The 25,132-nt window shown below is 41.3% G+C and overlaps 1 protein-coding gene across 2 annotated transcripts; it reads right to left on the bottom strand.

The window, feature by feature from the left end:
• Positions 1 to 776: 776 nt before the first annotated feature.
• Positions 777 to 9,429, bottom strand: LOC137286821 (sialate O-acetylesterase-like). 2 transcript variants are annotated; one of them, XM_067818830.1, is made up of 8 exons: positions 9,352 to 9,429; positions 5,198 to 5,538; positions 4,814 to 4,952; positions 4,049 to 4,327; positions 3,131 to 3,267; positions 2,459 to 2,616; positions 2,103 to 2,295; positions 777 to 1,070 (listed from the first exon to the last, which is right to left on the bottom strand). In XM_067818830.1, the coding sequence occupies exons 1-8, from the start codon at positions 9,404 to 9,406 to the stop codon at positions 795 to 797; spliced, it is 1,578 nt and encodes a 525-aa protein (XP_067674931.1). In that variant the 5' UTR covers positions 9,407 to 9,429; the 3' UTR covers positions 777 to 794. The 2 variants fall into 2 exon arrangements, with proteins under 2 accessions (XP_067674931.1, XP_067674929.1); XM_067818828.1 differs by lacking the exon at positions 9,352 to 9,429 and adding an exon at positions 5,976 to 6,104.
• Positions 9,430 to 25,132: the final 15,703 nt, after the last annotated feature.

The following is a 25,132-nucleotide window of genomic DNA, read 5'->3' as shown; positions in this document are numbered from 1 at the left end:
CCCCACAAAAAAATATCACCTTAGTTTTCCTGATACAGGTGAAGTGTTGTTTAAAGTGGCGGTAAACCCAAGGGGACGCGTGTGTTGAGCCTGCCGTTAATTCTGCAAGGTCAATAAGAGATTGGAGCAGCGTTCGGTGAGGGCAATACTCATATTTGGAAACTTTTATAACGATAGGAAGATGGGAAAGGTAATTGTCGGCAACTGTCAAAACTCTCAGAATAATGTTGGCGTCCACAACACACTGACTTAGATACAAGTATTGTAGAGTGAAGGCAATGTTAGCACCGACACGAAAACCAAGTACATGCGATGTGCTTTTTCGTTCCACCTTATCAAGGTAGAATGTAATAATTGTGTGCGGTTTATGGAGATGGTGCACAAAAAGGACTCCATTTGTACAGGTGACATCACCTTTCCAGATGATAGAAGAGACTTTCCCTCCTTCAAGCATTTCGACGGGTCCATTCATTTCACTATTTAATCTCTGACTGATAGTGGTGAATCTGAAACTCGTCCATGGTTGTACAATCGCTCATCAAAATCAGATGTACACCCTCCCGAGATGATGAATGTTTGTGGTCAGAAGTCTCGGATCCCTGCTTTGTGAAACAACTGATACCTGCAGAAATATGTTATCTTCTTATGTCTTGATTCAAATGCAACTTGTAAACCCAAACATTAACCACAATTCTTATGATTTATAGTGGACTCAGAAACACATTTCAAACCAGAACCACTCATCACAAAAGCATTATGAACAAAACACGTCAACATGTTATTCCTTATAGATTTTATTTCACAATTTTAACATTTGCCATATCATTAGCAAAGGTTTGGATAAAAGGTGGCGCAGGGTAGCCACTCTGTTTGTTGTAGACTGCACACTGTTTAAAGGGACATGGTGACTCTCTCCAAGCATAGCGTATAGCAGACACAACCTTGTTTTCAGACTGCCGACATATTTGGCTGTAGTTGAGGGTCACTGATGAGTTGTCGTGTGACGTAATAGGCAAGGGGAACCACTCTGATTCATCCGCTGCCAGAGAGGAACTGTTTCTGCATGTCACCTGAGGGTATATAGATGAAAACCTTAAAAATGATCACCGGATTCCTTTCTCACTGCAGTACGTTGTAAATCATATTATCTGCTATTAAATAGCTGATGTATTGACTTATTCTCTCTATTATTAATCTCTAATTTTCTAAACCATATGATCCTCCTACTTGTAAACCAACATCTCCAAACCTCTCTAGCCAGATTGATCCCTGACTTGCAAGAGCATGTTAAAAAACACCCTAAACATAAAGAATATGTACTCTTTTCCGATTCTCTTTCGTCCCTTCGGGCAATCAAAAGTAAACTTAGACTCAGTACTTTTCGTTACACTCCACGACTGAGTCTAACAAAACCTAGTAGCAGGTCGAGTCAGGTGACCTTTGAGCGACCCATGACCTTCCAGTCAAACGCGAGAAAGTTTTTGTAACGGACTTCACCAATCAGACAACGGCAACTGTTTTTGTTTTGGCGAGGACTAAAATCCTCCAGTCACCGACACTGATACCTCATTAAACGAAAATCCTCATAAAACACAGATATTTTACCTGCAGTATATCTGCTTAGGGTTTTCTGATGACATGGTTACCATAAGATAATATTTCCGCAAGTTGACATGCTTTAATAAAGACAACAACGCTATTTTCAGCGACAGTGCATTACCCGGCAGCGATGGTATGGAAAACAGCATTCGGAATCGGATTATAGAATTCGGAATACTTTGTATATATAATTGTTCTCGTCACTACAAGGCTGAAATATTGCCGATGTGACGATAAACTTTAACTCACTCACTCCCACCAAACGTTGACTATATACCTGAAAGTGGAAGTTTAACGTGCAAAACCAATTTCAGTGTACACCAAAATGTCCCTTCACATTGTATATCAAAACCTGTTGCTGCGCAATCAATAGCGAGGTTGGACATATCACATTTCTAAACCTTCTATAGGTTATAGGTTCAATCAGTGGTCCAACATCAATTAAGTTGAAAATCTGAAATGTACTGACCAATGCCCAAACTGATAAATTAGTTCTCACTGACCTCAAAGCCTGTTGTTGATCTGATATCAAGGGGTTTGTAAAAGTCTATCTCCATGGTTCTTTGTTCGGTATAGATTATGAACAGACCAGGAATTGGTCCGTTGAGCACAGAGAACTGAGTTTGGTTGTAGGCCACAGCAAGTCCAGCTGTACACAGACGCATAGACACATCCTGTTTGTCTCGTGGATGGATGCTGAAAGTACAGACACCGGTATAAAATAGGCATTTTCAAAAAAATAACATAGTTTAAGAATATGAGTACATACAACATAGTGTAAACTACAGGTGTTTCGAACAATAATGTCTGAAATATTCTCACGATGATTGCGAGACTTTGAACAGATAATACGACATACCCTGTGTACGGGGAGGTAAAGTCAGGCAGGTCCATGGCAACCGCCATGAATGTGTTGTTCATCCTGTCGTTAGGGACGTAGCCGAAGTCAGCTGTCTGGTGCCACCGAATGTCTGTGAAGCCTGTAGTAATCGTGTCATTGTCTCTCCATGGAGCGAGCTGCGTACAGACATATTAAAAGTTATCCTCCTAATTCACAAGTAAATCTTCATCACGTCCAAGTAATGGCAAGAATGAAGAACTGATGAATATACAACTTTAATGTGTGAATGTGTCACACATTAACCTAACCTAACACCTGTTATAAGGAAGCGTTTGATGTTTCTGATGGAAATACAAATAAATCGGATAAAACAGACTTCTGTCACCAAATAATCTTAAGATATCGCAAAACAAGTCTATCGTCCGATTCAAACAATGGCGGCAGCACGTGGTTATGGTGTTAACTGATAGGGAGGTTTCACTGAGCTCTTAGGCTTCTACTTCTTGTTCGTAAAACAGTGGAAGCGAGTGGACTATATTACCACAACTGAGCATTACTAGCCAACAGAACAAATCCGAAAGGAAAGACTTTGTCGTGAAGAGCGAACGTTTTAACCATTAGGCTACCCCACCACCCCGCATGCTCAAGGATTGTTGTGATGTTTGTAGCAGCAGTAGTGATGAATCTCACCTGTACAAATCCAAAAGGAAAGACTGGGTCTGTTTGTCCTCCAGAGGCTTGATGGAACTTGTCTCTCCAGTCATCTATCATGGCGGGGAACGTACAGTTGTACTGGTTCATTGTTGAAGACACGGCATTGGCTTCACCTGGTCACAAAATATTGAAAACTATTCATTGTTCTGTCTACAGGTGGCTCTTTTCGGTCATCGGACTCGTTACTATCTTGTCACTAGCTTCTCCAGAAGGGAGATATTCTGATCCATTAATGATCTGTTGGTCTATTGATTCATCATAGTTATTCTTTAGTTCTTTGCACAGTCTTCACGTGGTGTCTGGTTTCTCCTCATCGCGACCGATAGTGACATAGCCATGTGGATTCAGTTTTCGCCCTATTTCGTTCTTGTATCCGGTTGCACCCTGCATTCAGAGTCCACGTTCCACCCCTGTAGTATACGCCCTGAGAGTGGTTATTTAAGTGAGCGAGTGAGTTTAGTTTCACGCCACACTCAGCAATGTTCCAAGTATACTTTGCGACGGTCATTACACAATCGATACTGGACCACATAATCCTTTGATCAACAACATGAGCATCGATCTGTACAATTGGGAACCGATGACATGTGTCATCCAAGTCAGCGAGTCTGACCACGCGATCCCGTCTGTCGCCTCTTACAACAAGCAAAGTCGCCTGTCATGGCAAGCATGGGTTGCTGTAGACCTATTCTCCTCCGTATGTTCACGGGTCTGGTCTATCTAAAACACACTCGCCTTCTCTTTGAATGCTATCCTCCTTTCCATGAACACTTTGGATGTCAATATACTTCTCAGTAAAGTAGCTATGAGATGTGAAAAGGAAGAATTGTAACATGTTTCCTTCAAAACCGTTAAAATCCAATCAATTTATGTTAAAAAAAGCTATGTTTGTACCTTGATACCAGAGGGCTCCATATATGGTCATGTTGACGAAGGGTCGCATCATGGCATTCCACAGAACAGAAGCAGCATTTGGGTCCACACTCGACAGTTTCCTAGCCTCGCTTACACCACATTTCTTGAGAACATTGGGAGCGGACCACGCCTCCACTCGGGTTCCTCCATATGATGACGCTACGAGGCCGATGGGGTATTTAAGGTGTGCCGACAGGTACTTGCCATATAACCAACAGACTCCCGAAAAGTACGACCAGTCCGGACCGCCAATAGTAGCTTGATAGGAAACAATGCTTTGGACATTTTATTTGCAATATGTAGGTTAAAACACAAAGACAGTTTACATGAAATTTAATGAATAGCACACCTGTCACGTCAATCTTTCTTTTTAGTAGTGGAGGCCGGGGCCACCTTGTGCCAAGGTTTGATAACAACAGACGCTGGTTACACCAGCTACTGATCGGACGCCTCACTCATGGCCATAACGTGACAGCAACAACAGTGTCGAAACAGAGAAAGTGAAAGAATTATGCACATTCATTTGAACATAGTAAAAGTTGATGTCCACAGAATAACATTGTGTATGAGGTGCGCAATCTGAATAATCAGTTTATGGAAGGAATATGTATCACGTATACTAAGTACCATACCAGAATGGATCAGCAGCAAGGTAATTGATTATAACAACGCTCTTCGGGCCAAGATATGTTTAGGTGCTGAAGGACTTCTATGGAAACTGAACTGTGACGCTGCTGCTCGTACCTGCACTAGGAACAGACCACGGTTGGCTGATTTTCAGCAGATCATATTCTTCTACCGGCGAACCTCCTAGAGCAACTGTAAACACCCGGATGTTGGGATAGTTGACGGCTTCTGCTACCTCTCTCGTGGCATTGAAGGCCTGCGTGGATGAAACCAAATCAGGAAAACCACTGTGTTATCACTTTAAAGGTTCCAAACATCGTTACATGTAGTTCAAAACGGTATTGATTGTGACTGGAAGTATGCCAAACATATATTGTGAGATTTTCGATGGTTTAAGTCACTGTTACAAAAATGTACAATAAACAATAATTAATAGTCTTGTAATATCTTAGTCCTCATGGGTTTGTCATATCAGAGCTTTATACTACAACTACAACTTACCATGGAAAGTGTAAATTGCATGTTGCTCTGACCCGAACATATCCAGACATCCCCAAACAACACGTCTGTTAAGGAGATGCTGCCCTCGCCAGATGTCGCTGTGATGTTGTAAGGGCCACCGGCATCAATGGCAGGAAGCTGAACTGACCAAACAGGGGTTGATGGGATAGGTCCCATAAAGGACGCTGTAGTCACCTGTCCCTTACCACTAATAGTCAGTGTGATGGTCTCCCCTTCCTTTGCAGCATAGCCCCAAATAGTCGTCTTTTGGGGAGCCTTTTGAAGAACCATGTGGTCTCCATAGTAACTGGCAAAGGAAAAAGGCTTGACCGTTGATGTCCCTGAAATGGATGTACATGTTAAAACGTGGAGTGACTATCTGATTGGACCTGAACGTAGGAGGTGTAACAGACCAGTATGTCCGAAATGACATCTCTTTTGAACACTCTTTTACCTGTAAACAGCGAATGTGCTTACCTACAGATTAACACGTACCTATGAGCTTGCATTATCAGATTCCATGGTGAAAGGGCAATCACAAAAATTATAACTTAAAACCAAGAAATTCTTATACAACTCAATCGTTTCAGGGCTGGCATCCTTTCGGTTCCCAAAATTATATTTTATTATATGTAGTTTCATGTATGTGAGCCTTCATCTTTGAAAGCAACGCTGTTTTCATTTTTAATAAATGTGTCCATGTACTGAAACCGGAAAATTCTTAATCGCCTTATTACGGTTGCTTACTCAGATGTGTTAACAATTATGGTAAACCTACCATCTGCCGTATGAGCTGTTGGTACAACCCAACAGAGGACAGTCAGGAGAACTGTCCAGGCAGTCTGTCCCATTTCCGTGCGTTAGTAAAGACAAAGGCAAAAACTATGTGTTTATATAAGACAGGATCTACGCATATCTTATCTATAACCTAGTAAACCAAATATACACTCTCTTGAAACAATAGCTTCTCCAGCGAGGAAACCCTCATTAATATGCACGTGGTACTTACTCACCTCAACCACTTGTCAACATGCAAGGTCTTTAATGTCACATGAAACCTGGGGACCCCTTGTGAGAAATCAGTCCAGTGGTGTTGAAAAGACTTCATTTGAATACCTAGCCCTGGTACAGGTGGAGCTAAACATAGAATTTTCCAGTATTCACTATCCTACCAAAGGATATATATGTTACCGAAGTATTGAGGACTATAACCTGAGACACGTCAGCTTACGAACCATGACAAAGATAAGTCACTTTACAAGATGGTGTTTCACAACTATCTGCCGATCATTGAAAAGAACAACATCAGAATACTTAAACTGTCTTAAAGGTGTAAGGCAGGGAAAAATTATCCCCTCTTCTTTTTGCTATATATTCAAATGACACTGAGGAATATTTTACCCACTTCTCATCTAATGTAGTTGTGTTTTGACATTGAATAACTATTGACATTATTTGCATTACTTTATACTGACGACACAGTCATACTGGCAATATGTAAAAATCATTTACAATACCAGCTAGGTATATTTACTGAATATTGTAAATCTTGGAAACTTAAAATCAACGTTGAAAAATGTAATATACTTATATTTAATGGCAGCTTCAGCGATGGGTAAGTAAAAAATTAAGACAAGTAATATGTTTTGAGAGGGGCACCGACCATAGGAGTGTGTTGTTACAATTCTCTGTAGTGACTGTGGGTCAACTCATTAAATAAATAGGGATGACAGCATGGTTCACCTGTACATTAGTGTACTCACTGAGTGTCTTATGGGAGGTCTGTACTTTGGGAGTGAACCAAAGGAAACAGTACATACCAAGGACAGGTATTACATAATACATTACCATCCTCTGTGCATACCAGTGTATCTGTTTATTATTTGTCAGCACTGTAATTATCTGGGCCAAGGAGGTTTCATGCAATAAACAATCATTCATAATCACACTCATCTATACACCCTCCATACTCAACCCAAGTAGATAAACTACTCAGGATTAGTACATATACTATCCTGAAAAAGAAACACATAGGCGATTTGTAGTTGTTGAAAAGCTATTAACTACATATTGTGTTCAAACAATCGTTAAAATATGTAGCAAAAGTGTTGATAACATTATTTTGAAAAGTCGATTTTATCTGAAAATGTTGATTTTGAGGAGCTTCCTTACAAGGATTAAAAAGGCATCCCCACAACGCAACAGAGATCGCCTTTCAGTTGAAATTGTGCAGCATTCACTGTCTGGCAACAAAAAGTCCAGATTACTTTCAGAAATTGGCATTCGGTTCGAAGGAGCTTCATGGTCAAATCACTACGTCACGTCTTGATTCTGCCACGGAACATCACCATTGAAAGAATGCATGCTGGAGATTACCAGTCTTCTGTTGCCAGGCGCCTGAATGTTAGTCTGAGCAAGATATCAGCTTACAGCTCGTTGAAAGCCAAACGGGGTTGCTACGTCGTCGCCATCGCGCTTGACGTCTCCATTATCTAAATGCATCCACTCGGTTGTATCGACATGGCCTTCTTCTAAACTGGTGTAAACCTTCATGCGCTAAAGTGTATTTGTGGACGGGTTAAACATGTTTGAAAATACATTTTCGCAACAGATTTCTCGTGTATGCGGGGTTTTTTTTTTGGGGGGATAGTACATATTTTGCTGACTTGCCCCCGAACCTCCGTTGATGACAAAGGCGTCAAAGGCTATTGACAGCTTGTCAACTTTATAGCCAAGGTATGACGGATCTGACGAAATGCATGACGTTAATATTGCTTTTAAAAGCTAGTAGGTCACACATTTTACTCCCATGACATTATATTGCTTCACAAAGGTACTAGGCGATGAATAAAAATCGCTCTTTGAACAATGTGTGTGTACATGACTACATGGCATACTCGTTGATATTTTTTTTGGATGTACAATTTCTGTATTCAGTAAAGACAATATAACACCCTATATAAAAACTTGATTATCAAATGGTTATAACATTGCAACAAAAATGGGATGTGTTGCTGTGTAGGCAGTGAATGGCAAAAACAATCAATCAATCAATCATCCGATTTCCGCTGACAGTCCTTGAGTTCACAACTTTCAAAAACAAAACAAAACAAAAAAACAAGTACAATTGGACCAGCTGTGTGGATTACGTTAACTTTTTTATTGTCATCATTCCCAATATGGAACAATACAAACTTCTGGAACATAAACACCAACACTGTTTTCGCATAATGTGTCTAAAATTTGAACAAGTTCAAAAGAAACTGAAGCCCGACACGTAAAAAAAACGTTTCTGCGAAAAAAACAAACTCGGGAACCGTGTTCTCTCAACACTACCTATTCTACTCGGTGGTTTACAATAGCAGACATGCAGTCCTCCTGCTCCAGAAGAGTCTTTGATCCACTTCTGTCCATGGAACGTCTTCTTGGCAGTCATCCTGCCTCATGGGCGCCGGTTCTACTAGTAAAGTTAAACAGTATTCTACGCCATTTATGCTTCCCACACAGATTATGACTGCTTGAGTGTAGTTTTTACACCGCTTTTAGCAATATTTCAGCCATATCAAGGCTTCACATATCGTACCCACATTGGAAATCCAATTAGGGTTGTTTGGAGCGTCATGAGGGAACGCTTTAACCATTCAGTTATTCGGCGATTCCCATGGATTTAAATGCAAAACAAATATGTCGTGTCGTGTAAAACAATATTTAATCTATATAAAACTTAGATATTGAAATACTTTACCAGCAGGTGATCGCCCAGTACAGTGACACTCAAAGTGACCATCCGGGACTTGCTTTGTCTGGAAACTATCTACAGAAGGACGGAGTGGCGGGTTAACACTAAGGTATACCATCTATAGATAGCATCATGCAGGGCATGCACGAGGGGACCCTATCTACACTACCACCTAAACCTACCAGTCAAGTGCAGTCAGCATTGTGTCCTACTGGGGATGCTTAGGAAGACTGGGGCCACAGAGTGTGACAATCTCAAACTAGCTCGGTTACTGTAACAACCATCCTGACTGTACAATCAGGCCCTAGCACCGTAAGTGTTAAGCCCGTAGCCCCCTCCCAAAATATTAACTTATGAACTGTCACTCAAATTAAACACCAATAATGTGTGTAAGGCATGAAAAACAATATATGACCTGCAATAACTGCCGTTCCTGTATTCAACCTCGGGAGTCGAACGGGTGTCCACATAGGTTGAGGTCAGCATAACAACATCGCCATTTTTAAGCTATATTCCATGCAACTGATCAATACTCAAGAAAAGTACAACGTACGTACCTCTACTGTCCCCTCGAGGAAATGCAGCCAATGTCGTCTAGCATTTGCGCGAATATGTCTTTCTCGGCAGTACAACGATACATGTATTCTGTGAGATGTACAGCAAAGTCTTGTCGCCTAGTGTGTGTTGTGGGAAGTTGCCTTTTGATGCAACACCACCGGTTTTCGATCAGGTTTCTACAGGCACCGGTGGTGGGATCTGGTAATGAATACAAAAGTAATAATTATTACTGGAAATGACGGATTATTTGCAAACAATTCACGCGCATATACTATACTGAATACACCTATCTTTCAAGTTCTCTGAATGGTGGACTGAACTAAGGGTATAACCCAGGTCAGAGAATGTCCCTCGTAAGCCCTCCAACAGTCCGTAACAATATGACTACACCCCGCCACATTCCTGCAAATAACACCAAGTAATACCCGTCGGTCGCGCGTCTTTACAGGAACAAGAAAGAACTGTCTAGTCTCCCTACAAATACCACCCTAAACCCACTGACCCTCTACCATCCTACCTCTATCATACTAACGTTTCCTAAAGTTACTTTCGTCAATTTCCAACGTCAAGTCAGCCCCACCAATTCTGTCCGAACCCTTCTTTTCAACCATCGTAGAGCATACCTCTCTACAATACATCAAACAGTTTGATACCGTTTCTCCTCGGGTTTGTAGGACTTTCCCCATCATCACAATCAATACTCGTTTCTCTGATTGTGTTTGCATGCGACATTTTATGAGCAAAGCAGTAGGTGAGCAAAACAGTTTTTCTCAGTGACAAATTCGACCCAGAATACCACGTACCCCATGTGCTGGAGCTTGAATTTTGTGAATATTTTTTACATACCTTGCGGTTACACTGGAAACGATAGTCAGGGACCTTACCCTTGCAATTAATTGCATAAGTGCGAGTTAGTACTTGCTGACAGTTAGGACAAGTTGCTTGGGTTGGTAACATCCCCTACCGCCGGCAGAAAGAAACAGTGCTCTCGGTGCTACCTAAATATGAAAAGATTCACGGGAGGGGGTTGTTTAGCATCGGAACGTGTAACAACCCGAGGCGCTGGAGGAGGTGCTGGGGTGACGTTACGAGGGGGCACGTGTGTGGGGTGAGACACTACATCAACAGGTGAAGGTGTGGGAGAGCGTGGAGGTGAGACAGACTGGAAGGGGTTTGCAGGAGGAGGCTTTCTTTCTGGAACGGGAGGAGACGACATACTAGGTTGTGCAACAGGAGGTACCGGAGCAGTGTTAGTACTATTAATGCTAGTGTTAATATTTTGAGCAAGTTAAAAAGATACACCTGTGCTGCACACTGGAGAATTGCAGGCTGACTGTCTCTCAGTCGATCGGTCACTAACGCCAGATAACTCCGGTGAGTCCTCGATGAAGTGGTCAATCGGTCTCTGACGTGGCTCGATGTCACCATCCGATAAAGAAGAAACAAAAATCCAAAAGTGGGTCTGGTGAAGAAGAGGGCTCACGATCTCGTACTGCGTTATCGGGAATGTCGGAACTAGAGGATGTCGACATGGCTTCAATTTTTTTCCGTTCTCTTACACCGGGAATGTGTACGACAATCAGTCATCTAGGGTTTCGCATGGGAATGACGACGTGTATGTTTTATTCAAAAAGCATTAAATCACGTGACGTCATTAGATACACGCAACTCGTGCCAAAATCATCATATGCACACCAGGTGATGTCTCATTCACATTTCGCATCCACCAGAGTACAACACAATTCCTTTACTACAATTAGTTGTTACGCCAGTATTGCCTCCATATGCCAACACAGTAACGGCATATAGAGGTAATACTGTGGACATGTTGCACATGCACTGCGAGGAAGTCGTTTTCTGCACTTTCAATGTACCGTTTTCATGTTGAAAGGCAGACGTTTACGACACATTACGACTGCTGTCAAAATGAACTGCCGAAAACACCTATGGACGTAGTTTTTGGAAGAGTGTAGATCTCGGATTTATTATGTGAACATGTTTTGTAAGGTACATGTACTTGGTGAATGGCAAACAACGTCTCATTAACATACCATACGGTTTCCGGCAAATCATTCAGCCGTGTCATATCGTGGATAGCACCATTCTCATTTCCATAATATACTGTTTCAGCCATGTCGCATTTCGTTTGACGAGTTATTGTCACATTTTCAGGCTCTAAGCTTTGATGACGTACAGTTTACATGTTGCACATGGACGTAAAGCTGGGTCCCAGGGCTATCTGGTGGTATCATCAGAAATGACCTGTCGTCAACAGGTTCGACGTCGGGACGCTTTTAAGCCCGATTTACGGCAGATTTTCACGCTGCGGGTACTTGTCATGCTTGGTACATCGACCCCAGGTGTTTGTGTTTAGTATGGATCGGAAGCCGTGTGTCTTGGCTTTCACGTCATGTGCGACTGCCGTCATGTTTTCCCACCCTTAAAGCCACCCAAAGCTAACCTCCGTGCGTGTGACGGAAGCCAAAACAGCTCAGAACTGATATCACAAGGGTCTGAAGAGACATATATGCAGACGTATCATATATGAAAATGTATGAAGGACGTAACATTGCCATAGGACCGACGTCGGACACCTGGCTGTACGCCCGTGTCCATTTTGCCATCGGTTATAGGCATGTATTTTCAGCAAGAAAAGAGCCTTGTTCGGCGATCATCGTTTCCAGATGAGTGAGTGAGGTAACACATGCACTTACGAATGGAAAGCCTGAGTGCGCATTGGCTTTTGAGGTCACGTGGACGCCATCCTCCGCTAGTAGTGCAGGTCCCATGCTCATGTGCTGGCTGTGGTCCCATCGGGTGGCATCCAGACGGCGTCGCAAAGTCTTCAAGAGCCGGTTCGCCTCCTCCATCTTCCGCTTGTAGGCAGATACCGTCATGTGCCTTGGTTTTACCCTCGGAAACAGACTCCCTATCACTGCCCTGGAGCCTGGTCGTTCCCACCGAAGGTAGTCCAGAAGATCTAGCAAGTCCTCGACCATGTTCCGAGAATCAGTCGAGGCCGACACGTCGTTCTCTTCCACTTGAAAGAAAACAATGGCCTGAAAATCTGCATCAAGGGCATCCACCTCTGCTTTCATCCGAAAGCGACGGTCGCCCTTCCAATCCCACGCATATAAGTGAGAATGCCATGTGGAGAGGGACATACTGACGAAGCTACGTCCCAGGATGGCAAAGTAGACTGGCTTTGAAACGGGACCTTCAAAACGTACACAGGCCATTTCTGACAAATTAATAATAAATGGATAAAGGAAAAACCCCTACCGTAAGGGAAAGAAGCAAGGAGGTAGGTAGGTTAGGCCCGGGGGGGGGGGGGGGGGGGGGGGGAGTTGGGGGGGGTAGTGAACCTTGGTAATTGATTTACCACATAGTTGGGGTGATGGTGGCTATTTACAAATGGGGGTGTATTGAGGGATAAATAATACAGATATGATAGGTATATCCACGAGGTGCGAGGTGTTGGATGTTTACAAGTGCGGATGTTGAGTAGGTTTATTTCCAGATTGGGGGGTTGGGGGGGGGGGGGGGGGGTTGGGGGCGCAGACGTCGGAGAAGACGACCGCGTGGTTTAAACTGCAGACTTGGATCCCCTTTGGTAAGGTACTTTGAGAAGGTAGTAGTTTATTAGGTGATTCACGTTCCTCAGGTTACCATTCATTGGTGCACGTTCATTCATCCTTCAGACTTTTGCTTCGCTTGGAGCTGGACAAAAAGTTAGCTGCATTTTGTACTAACTTCCGGCATTACTCACTGATTAACACCTCCTCCATCCTCCAACTCAGACTATTGATCACACGATCAGAAATTGAAACTGAAAGTAATGTTTCGTCTGGTCAGTTTTCCTTCCTCCCGTGGAGACGGTGTCCTCTTTGCTCGGGTCCGTTCTGATTGTGCAGCTCTGTGTCTTCTCTGGCCTTTTTAGTTGTCAGGATATTCAAGAGACAGTACTTCTGTCTCCACTACGGACAGCGGCACTTCTGTGTCCTGAAAGAAAAACTCAACTGTTAAGTTTTTTGAAAATGTTCTTACTTGAATTATGTAAACCTAGTGATAACAGTTTTGAGAGAGTGAATTATTGCTTAACGCCACTTGGGCAATATTTCAGCCATGAGCGTCGATGAGACAGTTGAAATGAAACATTAAATGATCTCTAAATATAATACTGTAATATGTACTAAATTTGCACTAAACTTATCCTTCCAATTAGCCAATAACATTGTCATAGTTAAAGGGAACTTGCCTGTAATTTCGCAGAAATTTCGCCGTAATTCGAAGCGGAAATCAAAGTCGTCGTCATTTTCTATTTCAGCAGCCGACAGTGTTTCTGTTTGAGTTAGGAAAAGTTCGTCTCCCTCCTCTCTCAGTGACATCTTGCCACTGAATGATAGCTGAGTGTACGACTAGGCCACGTGGTTGACGACTCCTGCACGTGCACTCCGTGACTGCACCACGCTGTTTACCTCGAGTCGACTCTCTATAGCGCGACATAACCGAATACGGAGTCGATTCGCGATAACGCTGATTTTCCCAAGTTGTGTTATTTTGCTTATTCACTTATACAATTTTCACCAGATCGGTTTATAAAACGGATCAAACCCTTCTCCTCGGTTTTGGTAGCGCATGTAAAAACTTGGAGTCGGGGAAAAATACCTCGGGCCTTCGGCCCTCGCTGTTTTCCCTCCTCCGCGGGTTTACATGCGCCACCAAAACCTCTGAGGCGTGGTTGATCCTACACTGCACAAGCCAACAGCAAAAAAAAAAAAGCAAACAACAAAAAATATATAAAAAACCCAAAAACTCCCATAACATAGCAACGCAAACCTAATAATTATCACAAAAAACTAGCCAGTCTCCTCATCACCATCAAATCTTTCTCCTAAAATTCCGCACACTAGGTCTCCATCAGTTTATCAAACTTACTACCCCACCAATGTCTTTTTATACAATCCTATTCCAGATTTCTGCAGCAATGGCTCTGTTGCAGTGGAATTGTAATGGCCTCCAAGCAAACGAACATGAACTTAAGGCACTCATCAAGCAAAACAAAATTAGCCCCGATCTAATATTTCTACAAGAAACATAATTATCTCCCCAAAACGTCTTCAAACTCCCAGGCCACCATTATATTCGGAAAGACAGAGCACGTCCAAGTAACATCCAAGGTTCCCCTGCAGGGGTCTGGGTATATTTCTAACAGATAAACTAAGTTATTCGGAAATCAATATACCTACCATATCTTTAGAATTCCTGGCTATCAAAACAACCATTAAAAACAAAGAACAAACTTTTATAACAACTTATATAACAACACTTAAATTAACCCAAAATGATTTGGACATAATTTCAAAATTTATGACGCCCCACACTTTCATCCTCGGAGACCTAAACGCCCATCACCCAGCATGGGCCACCGAATCCAACACCGACCGGCATGGAACTATTCTATCTGACTGGCTGGACGAAACAAATCTTATTACCTTAAATGACAACAACCCAACCAGGATACCCACTTTCCCATTTCCAAAAACCCCAGCGCTATAGCAAACACTGCACATGGGAGGCACATACAGACACCTGGGGCAGTGATCACTGCCCCATCAAAACAACCATAAATATAATCTACTCACCCAGCATCCACTACAAGGCAACCTCACACCCCTACCAAGACAGAAATAGAATACAACTTACAAAAAAGCATATTGGAATAAATTCACAAATCTCTGCAAACAAATAGACATAACCAACAAACACAATCCAGACATAAAAATCTTCAATTCAGACCTCACTGACACCATAGACATTTCAAATAAATGCATTCCCACCTTTCGGCCCACCTCTGCACCAAAAACAGTCCCCTGGTGGAGCCTCGAAATTACTAATGCCAGAAAGGCAAGAAAAGGAGCCATCAACCAATCAAAGAGAGACCCATCCAAATTACATTTGACTAAAAAATTAAGAAATTCAACAAAACAAGTCATCAGGGCAGCTAAAATACAACATTGGCCAAATTTCTGCTCTACCCTTAGACTCGATAAATGAAACACTCGAAAATTGTGGAATAAATTTAAAGCCAATAAAAAAAGTCCCCAAAAATAGTTCAATCCCCATGTTATGGACATAGCCACAAACAAAGATAAAGCGAATGCGGTATCTGCCGTCTTCTTGGAATCCAGCAGCTCCACCAACTACCTACAACATTTAAAACATACCACCCGTCCCCACTCCGCCAGGCAACCAGGCAAGAATAGCCTATGCACAAAAACAATACACGATGGGCATTTTCATTGATTTCAGTAAAGCCTTTGACATGGTTTGGCACAACGGCCTCCTAAAAAACAGCAGGAAACAGAGGATTCTAAATTTCAGTCACAGTTTCCTTAATCAAAGACAAATAATTATAAAAACTCACAACACACTTTCGGGCACTTATCCATTAGAAAATGGAACCCCACAGGGCAGGATAAACTCCCTAACCCTATTCAATTTCATGACTAATGACATTTTTGCGGAAAAGTGGCCTGAAATCTCTACAGCAAAATTTGCCGACGACATCTCATTTTGCATCTCCTCAACCTTTCTTACCCAAGCTACAATAAAAACACAAATAATGCTAAATTATATTAAACATTGGTCCCAAAAGTGGGGTTTCCAAATAAAATCAACAAAACAACATATGCAAAATTATACTGCTCAAACTGCACCTTAATAAAAAAAAATCAGTTCATAAAGGAAACAAAATTCTTAGGAGTAACTTTTGATCAACACATGACATGGACACCCCACATGCATAATTTGGTCAGCTCATGTGAAAAAGACCTTAACCTAATGCGAGCCATTAAGGGTACAACATCGGATGCCGACAAACAAACACTAATCCACATTTATAAAACCCTCATTCAGTCGAAATTGGCCCCGGTCCTGCACTCCCTCTCTTCTGGAAACCTCAATGAACTAAACTGTCCAATATAAGGCCCTAAAGCTTGCACAAGGCGCTATGACTAGCACCTCCCACAACACACTCCTCCTACTTACAGTTCAAGACTAAACCAAACAACACTCAGTTACTGGGTTGGGGCCCAACACAACCCAATCTACAAACTACTCACAACATAAATACACAAACTGCAGAAAATCAACCCTTAAACATTCAAAAATAACCCCAATAAAGCTCCACTACTCACCCACCTAAACAATCTGCTTCAAGCTAAACACCATACAGCACACACCTTCCATCACCACCTTCATCCCCGACAAACCCCCACCCACCACTGACACCACACTGGCAACCATATTACAAGATCACCCCCTAAAGACTGACAAACACCAAAACAAACCTCATACAATCTCACCTCACCTCACCTCAACTTACCCAAACCACACCTACCTCTACACCGACGCATATATAGGAACAAACAAAATCACAAGAATAGGCGATAATAGTTCATTTTTAAATGCGTTAAATATATTACTCAGTAATTTAGAAAGACCTTTAAGGTCGCTTATGCTGGTAGTAGACAAGGGCTTCTTAGTAAGGATGGACAAATCTGAGAATTCTAGATATAAGTTCAATGTTCAGGTCATTTAAGTCTAATCCAAATTCATCTATGTATTCACCAAACGCACAACAATCACTCGGATTTCTAGTCCTTGCGTTAAAATCTCCAAACACAGTTTTATAATCACTAGTCTTACTGAGGCGAGATAAAGGATTGTTTTCTTAAGTTCTGTAAATACATCATGATGCACATATCTTGAACCCTCTGGGAGTACATAAACACAACCAAGGTGCAGGTCTTACTCAGTATTTACAAGTGACTTACATACGCTGATCCATAGCACACACTCATTGTCATCTACTACAGATATATAATCATTTCTACATTTTGTAGCACGATCCTTGTGAACATTTTATCATTAACCGTGTCGTTGTGAAAACATTGACAACCTATTGTCTAGAAGTAGTCGACCTAAACGGCATAACCCTCCAGACCGACCAGTGTCTTTGCCAATTATATGGGGAAAAATCCCCCGTAATGCCTGTATTTTCCTTTACTTATTCTAACCCTACACCCTAACCCCAGGAAATAATTCTAATAAATAGAATATATTTCAAGCGGGGATTACGGGTGGGTGGAATTGTTACCGGAAAGAGTCCCGCCCGTTCCCTCCTCTTTTCACATAGGAAATTTTGTTCCAGGAGAGTCCTTCCCCTGTGTAACATTCCAACACAGAAATAAGATCACTGGTTGTTTTTTATACCTCTTTTTGTGTATTGAATGTATGTTTGGGGTGCGGTATGCATGTATATGACCTGCAAAAACTGCCGTTCCCGTATCCAGCCTCGGGAATCGAACGGGTGTCTAGATAGGTTGAGGTCAGCACAACATCGCCATTTGTAAGCTATATTCCACATAACTGATCAATACTCAAGAAAAGTACAACGTGCCTCTACTGTCATCCAGAGTAAATGGAACCAATGTCCTCTAAGATCTTTATCAATATATCATTCTTGATACTTGAACGGTACACGTACTCAGCTAATCATTACGTCGAGTGTGAGTGGTGGGTAGCTGTCTTTTGATACACCACCACCGGTTTTCGATGAGGTTGGTACATGCACCGGTGGTGGGATCTGGTAATGAATACAAATATTAGTTACTGGAAATGGCGCATTATTAGCAAATCATTTCCACGTACATATTGTACTGCATACACTTACCTTTAACGTTCTCTGAATGGTTGACTGAACTATGGGTATAACCCAGGTCAGACAGTCCGTCGTAAGCCTTCCAACAGTCGTCCGTAACAATATGACTACACCCCGCCACTTCCCTACAAATAACACCAAGTAATGTCCGTCGTTGGCGCGTCTCTACAGGAACAAGAAAGAACTGTCTAGTCTCCCTACAAATACCACCCTAAACCCACTGACCCTCTACCATCTTACCTCTATGATACTTACGTTTCCCAAATTTACTTTCGTCAATTTCCACCGTCAAGTCAGCCCCACCAATTCTGCCCAAACCATTCTTTTCAACCATCGCAGAGCATACCTCTCTACAATACATGAAACAGTCCGATACTGTTTCTCTTGAGGTTTCTAGGACATTCCCATCACACTCAATACTCGTTTCTCTGATTGTGTCTGCATATGACATTTTATGAGCAAAGCAGTAGGTGAGCAAAACAGTTTTTCTCAGTGACAAATCCGACCCAGAATACCACGTACCCCATGTGCTGGAGCTTGAATTTTGTGAATGTTTTTTACATACCTTGCGGTTACACTGGAAACGATAGTCAGGAACCTTACCCTTGCGATTAATTGCATAAGTGCGAGTTAGTACTTGCTGACAGTTAGGACAAGTTGCTTGGGTTGGTAACATCCGTACCGCTGGCAGAAAGAAACAGTGCTCTCGGTGCCACCTAAATGTGACATTAGAAAGAAAAGATTCATTGGAGGGTTTGTTTAGCACTGGAACGTGTAACAACCCGCGGTGCTGGAGGGGGAATGGGTGAGACACTGTATCAACAGGTGAAGGTGTGGGAGAGCTTGGAGATGAGAGACTGGAAAGGGTATGCATGAGTTACGGTGCAGGTTTTCTTTTACGCTTACGGGAGCGGCTTGTTTCAGATGGTTTAGCAGGGTGTTCGGGTGAAGAAGGTACAAAGCGAACGGGACGTTTAATGATGCGTTTAAGGCGTGCTGGAACGGGAGGAGACGACATACTAAGTTGTGCAACAGGAGGTACGGGAGCAGTGTTAGTACTATTAATGCTAGTGTTAATATTTTGAGTAAGTAAAACCAGATACACCTGTGCTGCACACAAGAATTGCCGGGCTGACTGTCATTCGTTCGTCGCTCAGTCGATCGGTCACTAACGCTATATAACTCCGGTGAGTCCACGTTTAAGGGGTCAATCGATCTCTGATGTGGGTCGATGTCACCATCAGATAAAGAAGAAAAAATCCATAAATGGGTGTGGAGAACTAGAGGGCTCACGATCACGTATTTCGTGAGGAGGAATGTCGGAACCAGAGGATGTCGACATGGCTGTAACTTCTTTCAGATCTATGACACCGGCAATATGTAGCTCACTCAGTCAGCTGAGGTCTAGCATGGGAATGACGACGTGTATGTTTTATTCAAAAAGCATTAAATCACGTGACGTCATTAGACACAAGCAACTCGTGCCAAAATCATCATATGCACGGGAAAAGCACACCAGGTGATCTCCCATTCAAATTTTGCCACCCACCCACCAATAGTTCCTTTAACATAATTAGTTTTTACGCCAGAATTACCTCCATATGTCAACGCGGTAACGGAGAAATATAAAGTTACGGGTTACGAGGGTCGATCTCACCACCATCATCTCTAAGTGTATCTGCACTGTTCCGCTCAGTCGGTCATATCAGTAGCACTGAGGTAAGGCGGAGGACTCTGGACCAGACGACCCGGGTTCTGTTCCCAGAAGCGACGTCATTTCTTTCAGACTTAGTTAGATTCTTAGTTAAAACAGGGAGCCTATATAGAGCGGGAGAAGAAACTCCCCGAAAAGCCGCTGAACGTATGTCTCGGGTCGTTTCGTAACCAGTGTAGCCAATATGGTGGCAGTGTAGTATTTAAGATTGAGCCCGGTTTATTTTCAACAGCTGATTAAGTTCGCTGAGTGTTGTAACAACTGAAATCCAACATGTAGAAGATAGGTTAATTATTTTGTCACTTCAGTTGAAGTCAAATAATTGGCATTAGTGTCCGTGTTAGGACAGTAGATTTGTAGTAAAGTTTCAAGCCGGTAATTTATAGCTCACTTGCTTCTATTCTCGATTCACCGCGAAGATAGACTACATTGTGCCGATAAAAACTTCTTTCACACATTCGTTTAATTTTTAGGAGGAGACCATACCTTTAGTTGAAACGTATTTGCAAATAATACTGACAGTTTTATGACTTAAAAAATGTTAGGGTATTATTGGGGTGTGTGAAAAATATGACATTTCGCCATTGAAATGCTATTCGCCGTTGTTTGAGTATTCCTAGTTACTTCCTCAAAAACATCTTTCACATACACCTTTAATTCATATGAGGGGAATATACTATCAGGTGAAATGTGTTTGCAACTAATAGTGATAGTTCCATAATCTTAAAAAGAATGTTAGGGTGTATTTGAGGTGTGTGAAAAATGTGAAATATCGCCGATCTGATCTGATTCGCCATTGATGCTTGAGGGTTATAGTTTCATAACTACTTTCTTTCTTGTTGATCTTATTATTTGACAAAACTGGGAAGGTGTTTTAGAACGCTTTGTGAGAGTTTTACACGTTATTTTTGAGGTCAGTGTTACAGTGTCAGCTAACATTTTGTTAAATGTCCATTCCATTCCCCACATGCAATGCGATATCTGAATTAATTATTAATGTAAACAGAAATGTTTCAAAGTAGATTTTTAAAAAGGACAGCTGACGTTAACACGTGTTTTCGCGATACTTTCGCCTTCTTTAACATGTTTTGGGAGGGAAGACCGCGGTGTGTCATTTATTCTTCCATTCATTCACATATGTACTTCTTTTTTATTCTTTTTCTTTATTTCGTTCATTCATTCACATAATTCTTGCATCTTAATTCTTAATATAATTCATTCATTGTAAAATTCCGACTGATACAATAAACCGTCTGAAGTTCTGTTAAACCAGGGATAATCTACAACGTATATACTCTGTATAGTCTCCCTGGTTAAACACAACTGAAGTTGCACTGATAACGAGCCAAGTCACAGTGTGCGTTGGCGCATGACGAGGCACACGTTCATTAGTACAAATGGTAAAGAAAGCAAGCGAGTGACCTATCCCTGTTGTAGAGTATCCCTGCTTAAACACAGTTGAAGTTGCACTGGGAACGAACCAAGTCACTGTGTACGTTGATGCATGACGAGGCACACGTTAATTAGTACAAATGGTAAAGAAAGCAAACGAGTGACCTATCCCTGTTGGAGAGTATCCCTGCTACAACACAGCTCTCTCTCTCTCTCTCGCTCTCTCTCTCTCTCTCTCTCTCTCTCTCTATATATATATATATATATATATATATATATATTCAATTAATTAAATAATGAAATAGTTTAAGGTTTAAATAGTTTAAGATAGGAAGTATGTGGAAATATGCAGAAAGCAACTACATGAAGTGAAGTAAATCAGAGCAAGTACAGTTTATTCTTGAAACAGCAACTGTCCCTATATGCATGTGCTTTTATCTTTCAAAATATTTCGCCCAGTTGTGACACACTTTACATACATCACTCTCACATACGCATATGCACACGCACACATGCACACCGGTTACTATTTAAACTTTATGACTTGAACACCTCTCCATGTTTGACAGTATGCCGCCTCCTATTGCCACAACTATGTCTGCCGCTAACAGTTTCTTCCAACATCAGGGGTAATTCTGTAAAGAACCGAGAGTGGAAGGGAAAGTGTCAAAAATGCTGTCAATAAACTGTCAATTTAATTCAAGTTTGAAAGTCGACACAACGCTGGGTCAGTGAGGTACGTTTAGTAGAAGATGAGTATATTCCAGTTGTTCGGGAGTGTTCACAAAAACGCACCTCCTTCGGTTAGTGTTTGTGGCCTTCAGTTAGAGTTTATGGAATAAACAAGCATTCGAAGGAACACATCCAGTGACCTAGATCTATACAGGATCCCAGATTCAATGTTACACATTTTTTAGTTGGTTTTCAACATCGCAGACTACAGACGTTTTGAGTTAAGTAAGGTTTATATTTTAGTTTAGACAATCAGTTGGGTTTTCATAGTAAAGAAAGTTAGAAGTAAGATATTTCGAGGTTAGATTAGTTTGGTATTAGTCGGGTTTTGAACATTAGCAGAGTTAGCATTTAGAGATTATGAGTTAGTAAATTTAGTTACATTCTTAGAAATTCATAAACAAAGAAATTTGAATGTTTAATTGGTATTTCACACACCCGTTTTTATTCATAGGTGTTATCACATTTAGTTCTTCAGTTGTTCATTAGAAATAATTGTTATCACGTTTAACTCCTCACAAACAATAAGTGTTATCACGTTTAGTTGATTAGATACATTCACACTAAAAACCCTCGGAACAACAATTATTCTCAATCCAAACTCCACGAAGGCATCCATTCCATACTTTACGCTCTGCCATATTCACCATGAGCATTTATGTAACATTAGACACTAGTCACAAACAATGACAGTATTAAGTCGTCATGTATGAAATTTGACTAAGCCCCCATTGAAAATCAAACTCACTCACTCACTCTTCTACATGGTGGTATGGAAAGCCTGTCAAACCTAACAGTACAGAGGTCAAAACCTGGTGGCAAGCTACTGTTTTGATGCAAACAAAACGCAAGCATTTGCACATAATATATATATAATAAGGGACAAAATGTCAAGAGTATCATAGCTGTAGTATACTTTTCAAACAGTTAACCTTCCCAAATAAACTCTCTACACAGCAGTTCACATACAGAAAACAATAATATGCATTTAAAAGATTCCACAGCTTCACTAAATATTACCCAATGTCTCCATTCTACGTTACGACGTTCCCAGATTTCACCCTACGTTCCCAGATCACAGGTGAAAAAACAATAGGCAGTCAATAGGTATGTGACCATATATATAATAAAAAAAATAAATTATTGAAACCAAAGACCCGTGAAGGTCCCGGGGTAGAATAGGCCTTCAGCAACCCATGCTTGCCATAAAAGGTGACTATGCTTGTCGTAAGAGGCGACTAACGGGATCGGGTGGTCAGACTAGCTGACTTGGTTTACACATGTCATCGGTTCACAATTGCGCAGATCGATGCTCATGTTGTTGATCACTGGATTGTCTGGTCCAGACTCGATTATTTACAGACCGTCGCCATATAGCTGGAATATTGCTAAGTGCGACGTAAAACTAAACTCACTCACTCACTCACTCACCAAATTGAAACCAAACTCATCTAGGATTTTGTAGCCAAAGCGAAACGAAGCGTATTATGCTGCATAAATTGCGCGTTTAGTGAATGCAACAGCTTACAAATTTTTGCTTATCAGATCCTCTGTCGTGTCTGTGTCTATGTAAAAACAACACACTTCTTTCAAAAGAGTAACCGCCAATACACTGATTGATTGCTCATTATTGGCTAACTATATAACTTTTTTTTAAAAACGAATGACGCACATTATGCAATTAGTTGCCAGGTGTGCTATCTTGGGTAACCAATGAAACTATACAGCAATGTGAAAAACCTGAAACGATACATCACGTGTTCGTATATTAGGACCCGTGAAGGTCCCGGGGTAGAACAGGCCTTCAGCAACCCATGCTTGCCATAAAAAGCGTCTACGCTTGTCGTAAGAGGCGACTAACGGGGTCGGGTGGTCAGATTCGCTGCCTTGGTTGACACATGTCATCGGTTCCCAATTGTGCAGATCGATGCTCATGTTGTTGATCACTGGATTGCCTGGTCCAGACTCGATTATTTACAGACCGCCGCCACATAGCCGGAATATTGCAGAGTGCGGCGCAAAAGTAGACTCACTCACTCACTTTCGTATATTAGACTGTTAAAAGAAACATCACTTGGGAAATCTGCAGATGAATTATATATCACTCGTTATTGTGGATATGGATGGATACATTCCTCGAACAAGGTAATAGCCTGACATTGCTCCTGTAACTTTAATTTGTTTTAATTTTAATATTTGTATTTTGTTTTTATTTTATTAAGTTGTCTTAGCTTTCAACAGAATCATTGTTTTCGCTGTGAAGTGTAATGATACAGACGACATACACTAGGGCGTGCGGGCGAATTATGATTCATATAGGCAAACTATAAAATGTCTAGATATTACATTCCTGTTGTACATTCGCAGGTCGCTTCTTTTTATTAACTTACATACACGTATACAAAATACATACACGTATGATTATAAAGTAATTAGGATTATGAGACCAAATATAAACTTTAAGACGTATATTGACAAGTGTCCACAAACTGGTGAGTGAACGTTTACAAACCAAGTAAATTTAGCATATGAAGAAATTTATCGCGCAGTATTTTCACTTCGACCCCGACCTCGCTTATGTTATGTTAAGGGTTGTGTCAAGCAAACTCCTTTTGGTCATGATTCAAATGCGTATTTAACAACTAGTAGAAAGTAGTTTCGATTTTCTAACTTGATGAAAACAAACCATAATCTCACTAATTCAAATGGACTTTAGTCCGTGACTTAACTATTTTCAAAAATGGCAGTGCCCTGTCTGAGGATGAATGCTATTTAAGTTTGTTTTCACCGACTTACAAAATCAAAATTACTTTTCACTTGTAGTAAAATATGTATTTTATTGATGGACATTAGGCTTTTGCATGACATTGCTTATAACATAACAATTTCACTCTTGGAAGCGAGGCGGGGGTCAATATGATATTACTTACGATAATATTGTCACTTCGACCACAACCTCCCTTTCGATTAAGAAAGCGTTATATTCATGCAAAATCCTTTTGGTCAGCAGTGTGTAGGAAGCAGTCTTTACTTTATAAACTCGATGAAACTTGAACTCCATTTTCTATCCTGGAA

Source organism: Haliotis asinina, chromosome 6, assembly GCF_037392515.1.
Source record: "Haliotis asinina isolate JCU_RB_2024 chromosome 6, JCU_Hal_asi_v2, whole genome shotgun sequence".
In the NCBI taxonomy this organism is placed as follows: Eukaryota; Metazoa; Mollusca; class Gastropoda; order Lepetellida; family Haliotidae; genus Haliotis; species Haliotis asinina.
Note: the sequence above shows the minus strand (reverse complement) of the source record. Positions and strands in the feature narration are given on the sequence as shown.

What these genes read in the sequence shown, in the direction of transcription:
- LOC137286821 (XM_067818828.1), bottom strand. Translation starts at nt 6,048, where the DNA reads ATGGGACAGACTGCCTGGACAGTTCTCCTGACTGTCCTCTGTTGGGTT. An exon ending in TGGAGCCCTCTGGTATCAAG is followed by an intron (nt 3,268 to 4,048) that starts GTACAAACATAG and finishes TTTTGTGACCAG; the next exon opens with GTGAAGCCAATGCCGTGTCT. An exon ending in GATCAACAACAGGCTTTGAG is followed by an intron (nt 1,071 to 2,102) that starts GTCAGTGAGAAC and finishes ATATACCCTCAG; the next exon opens with GTGACATGCAGAAACAGTTC.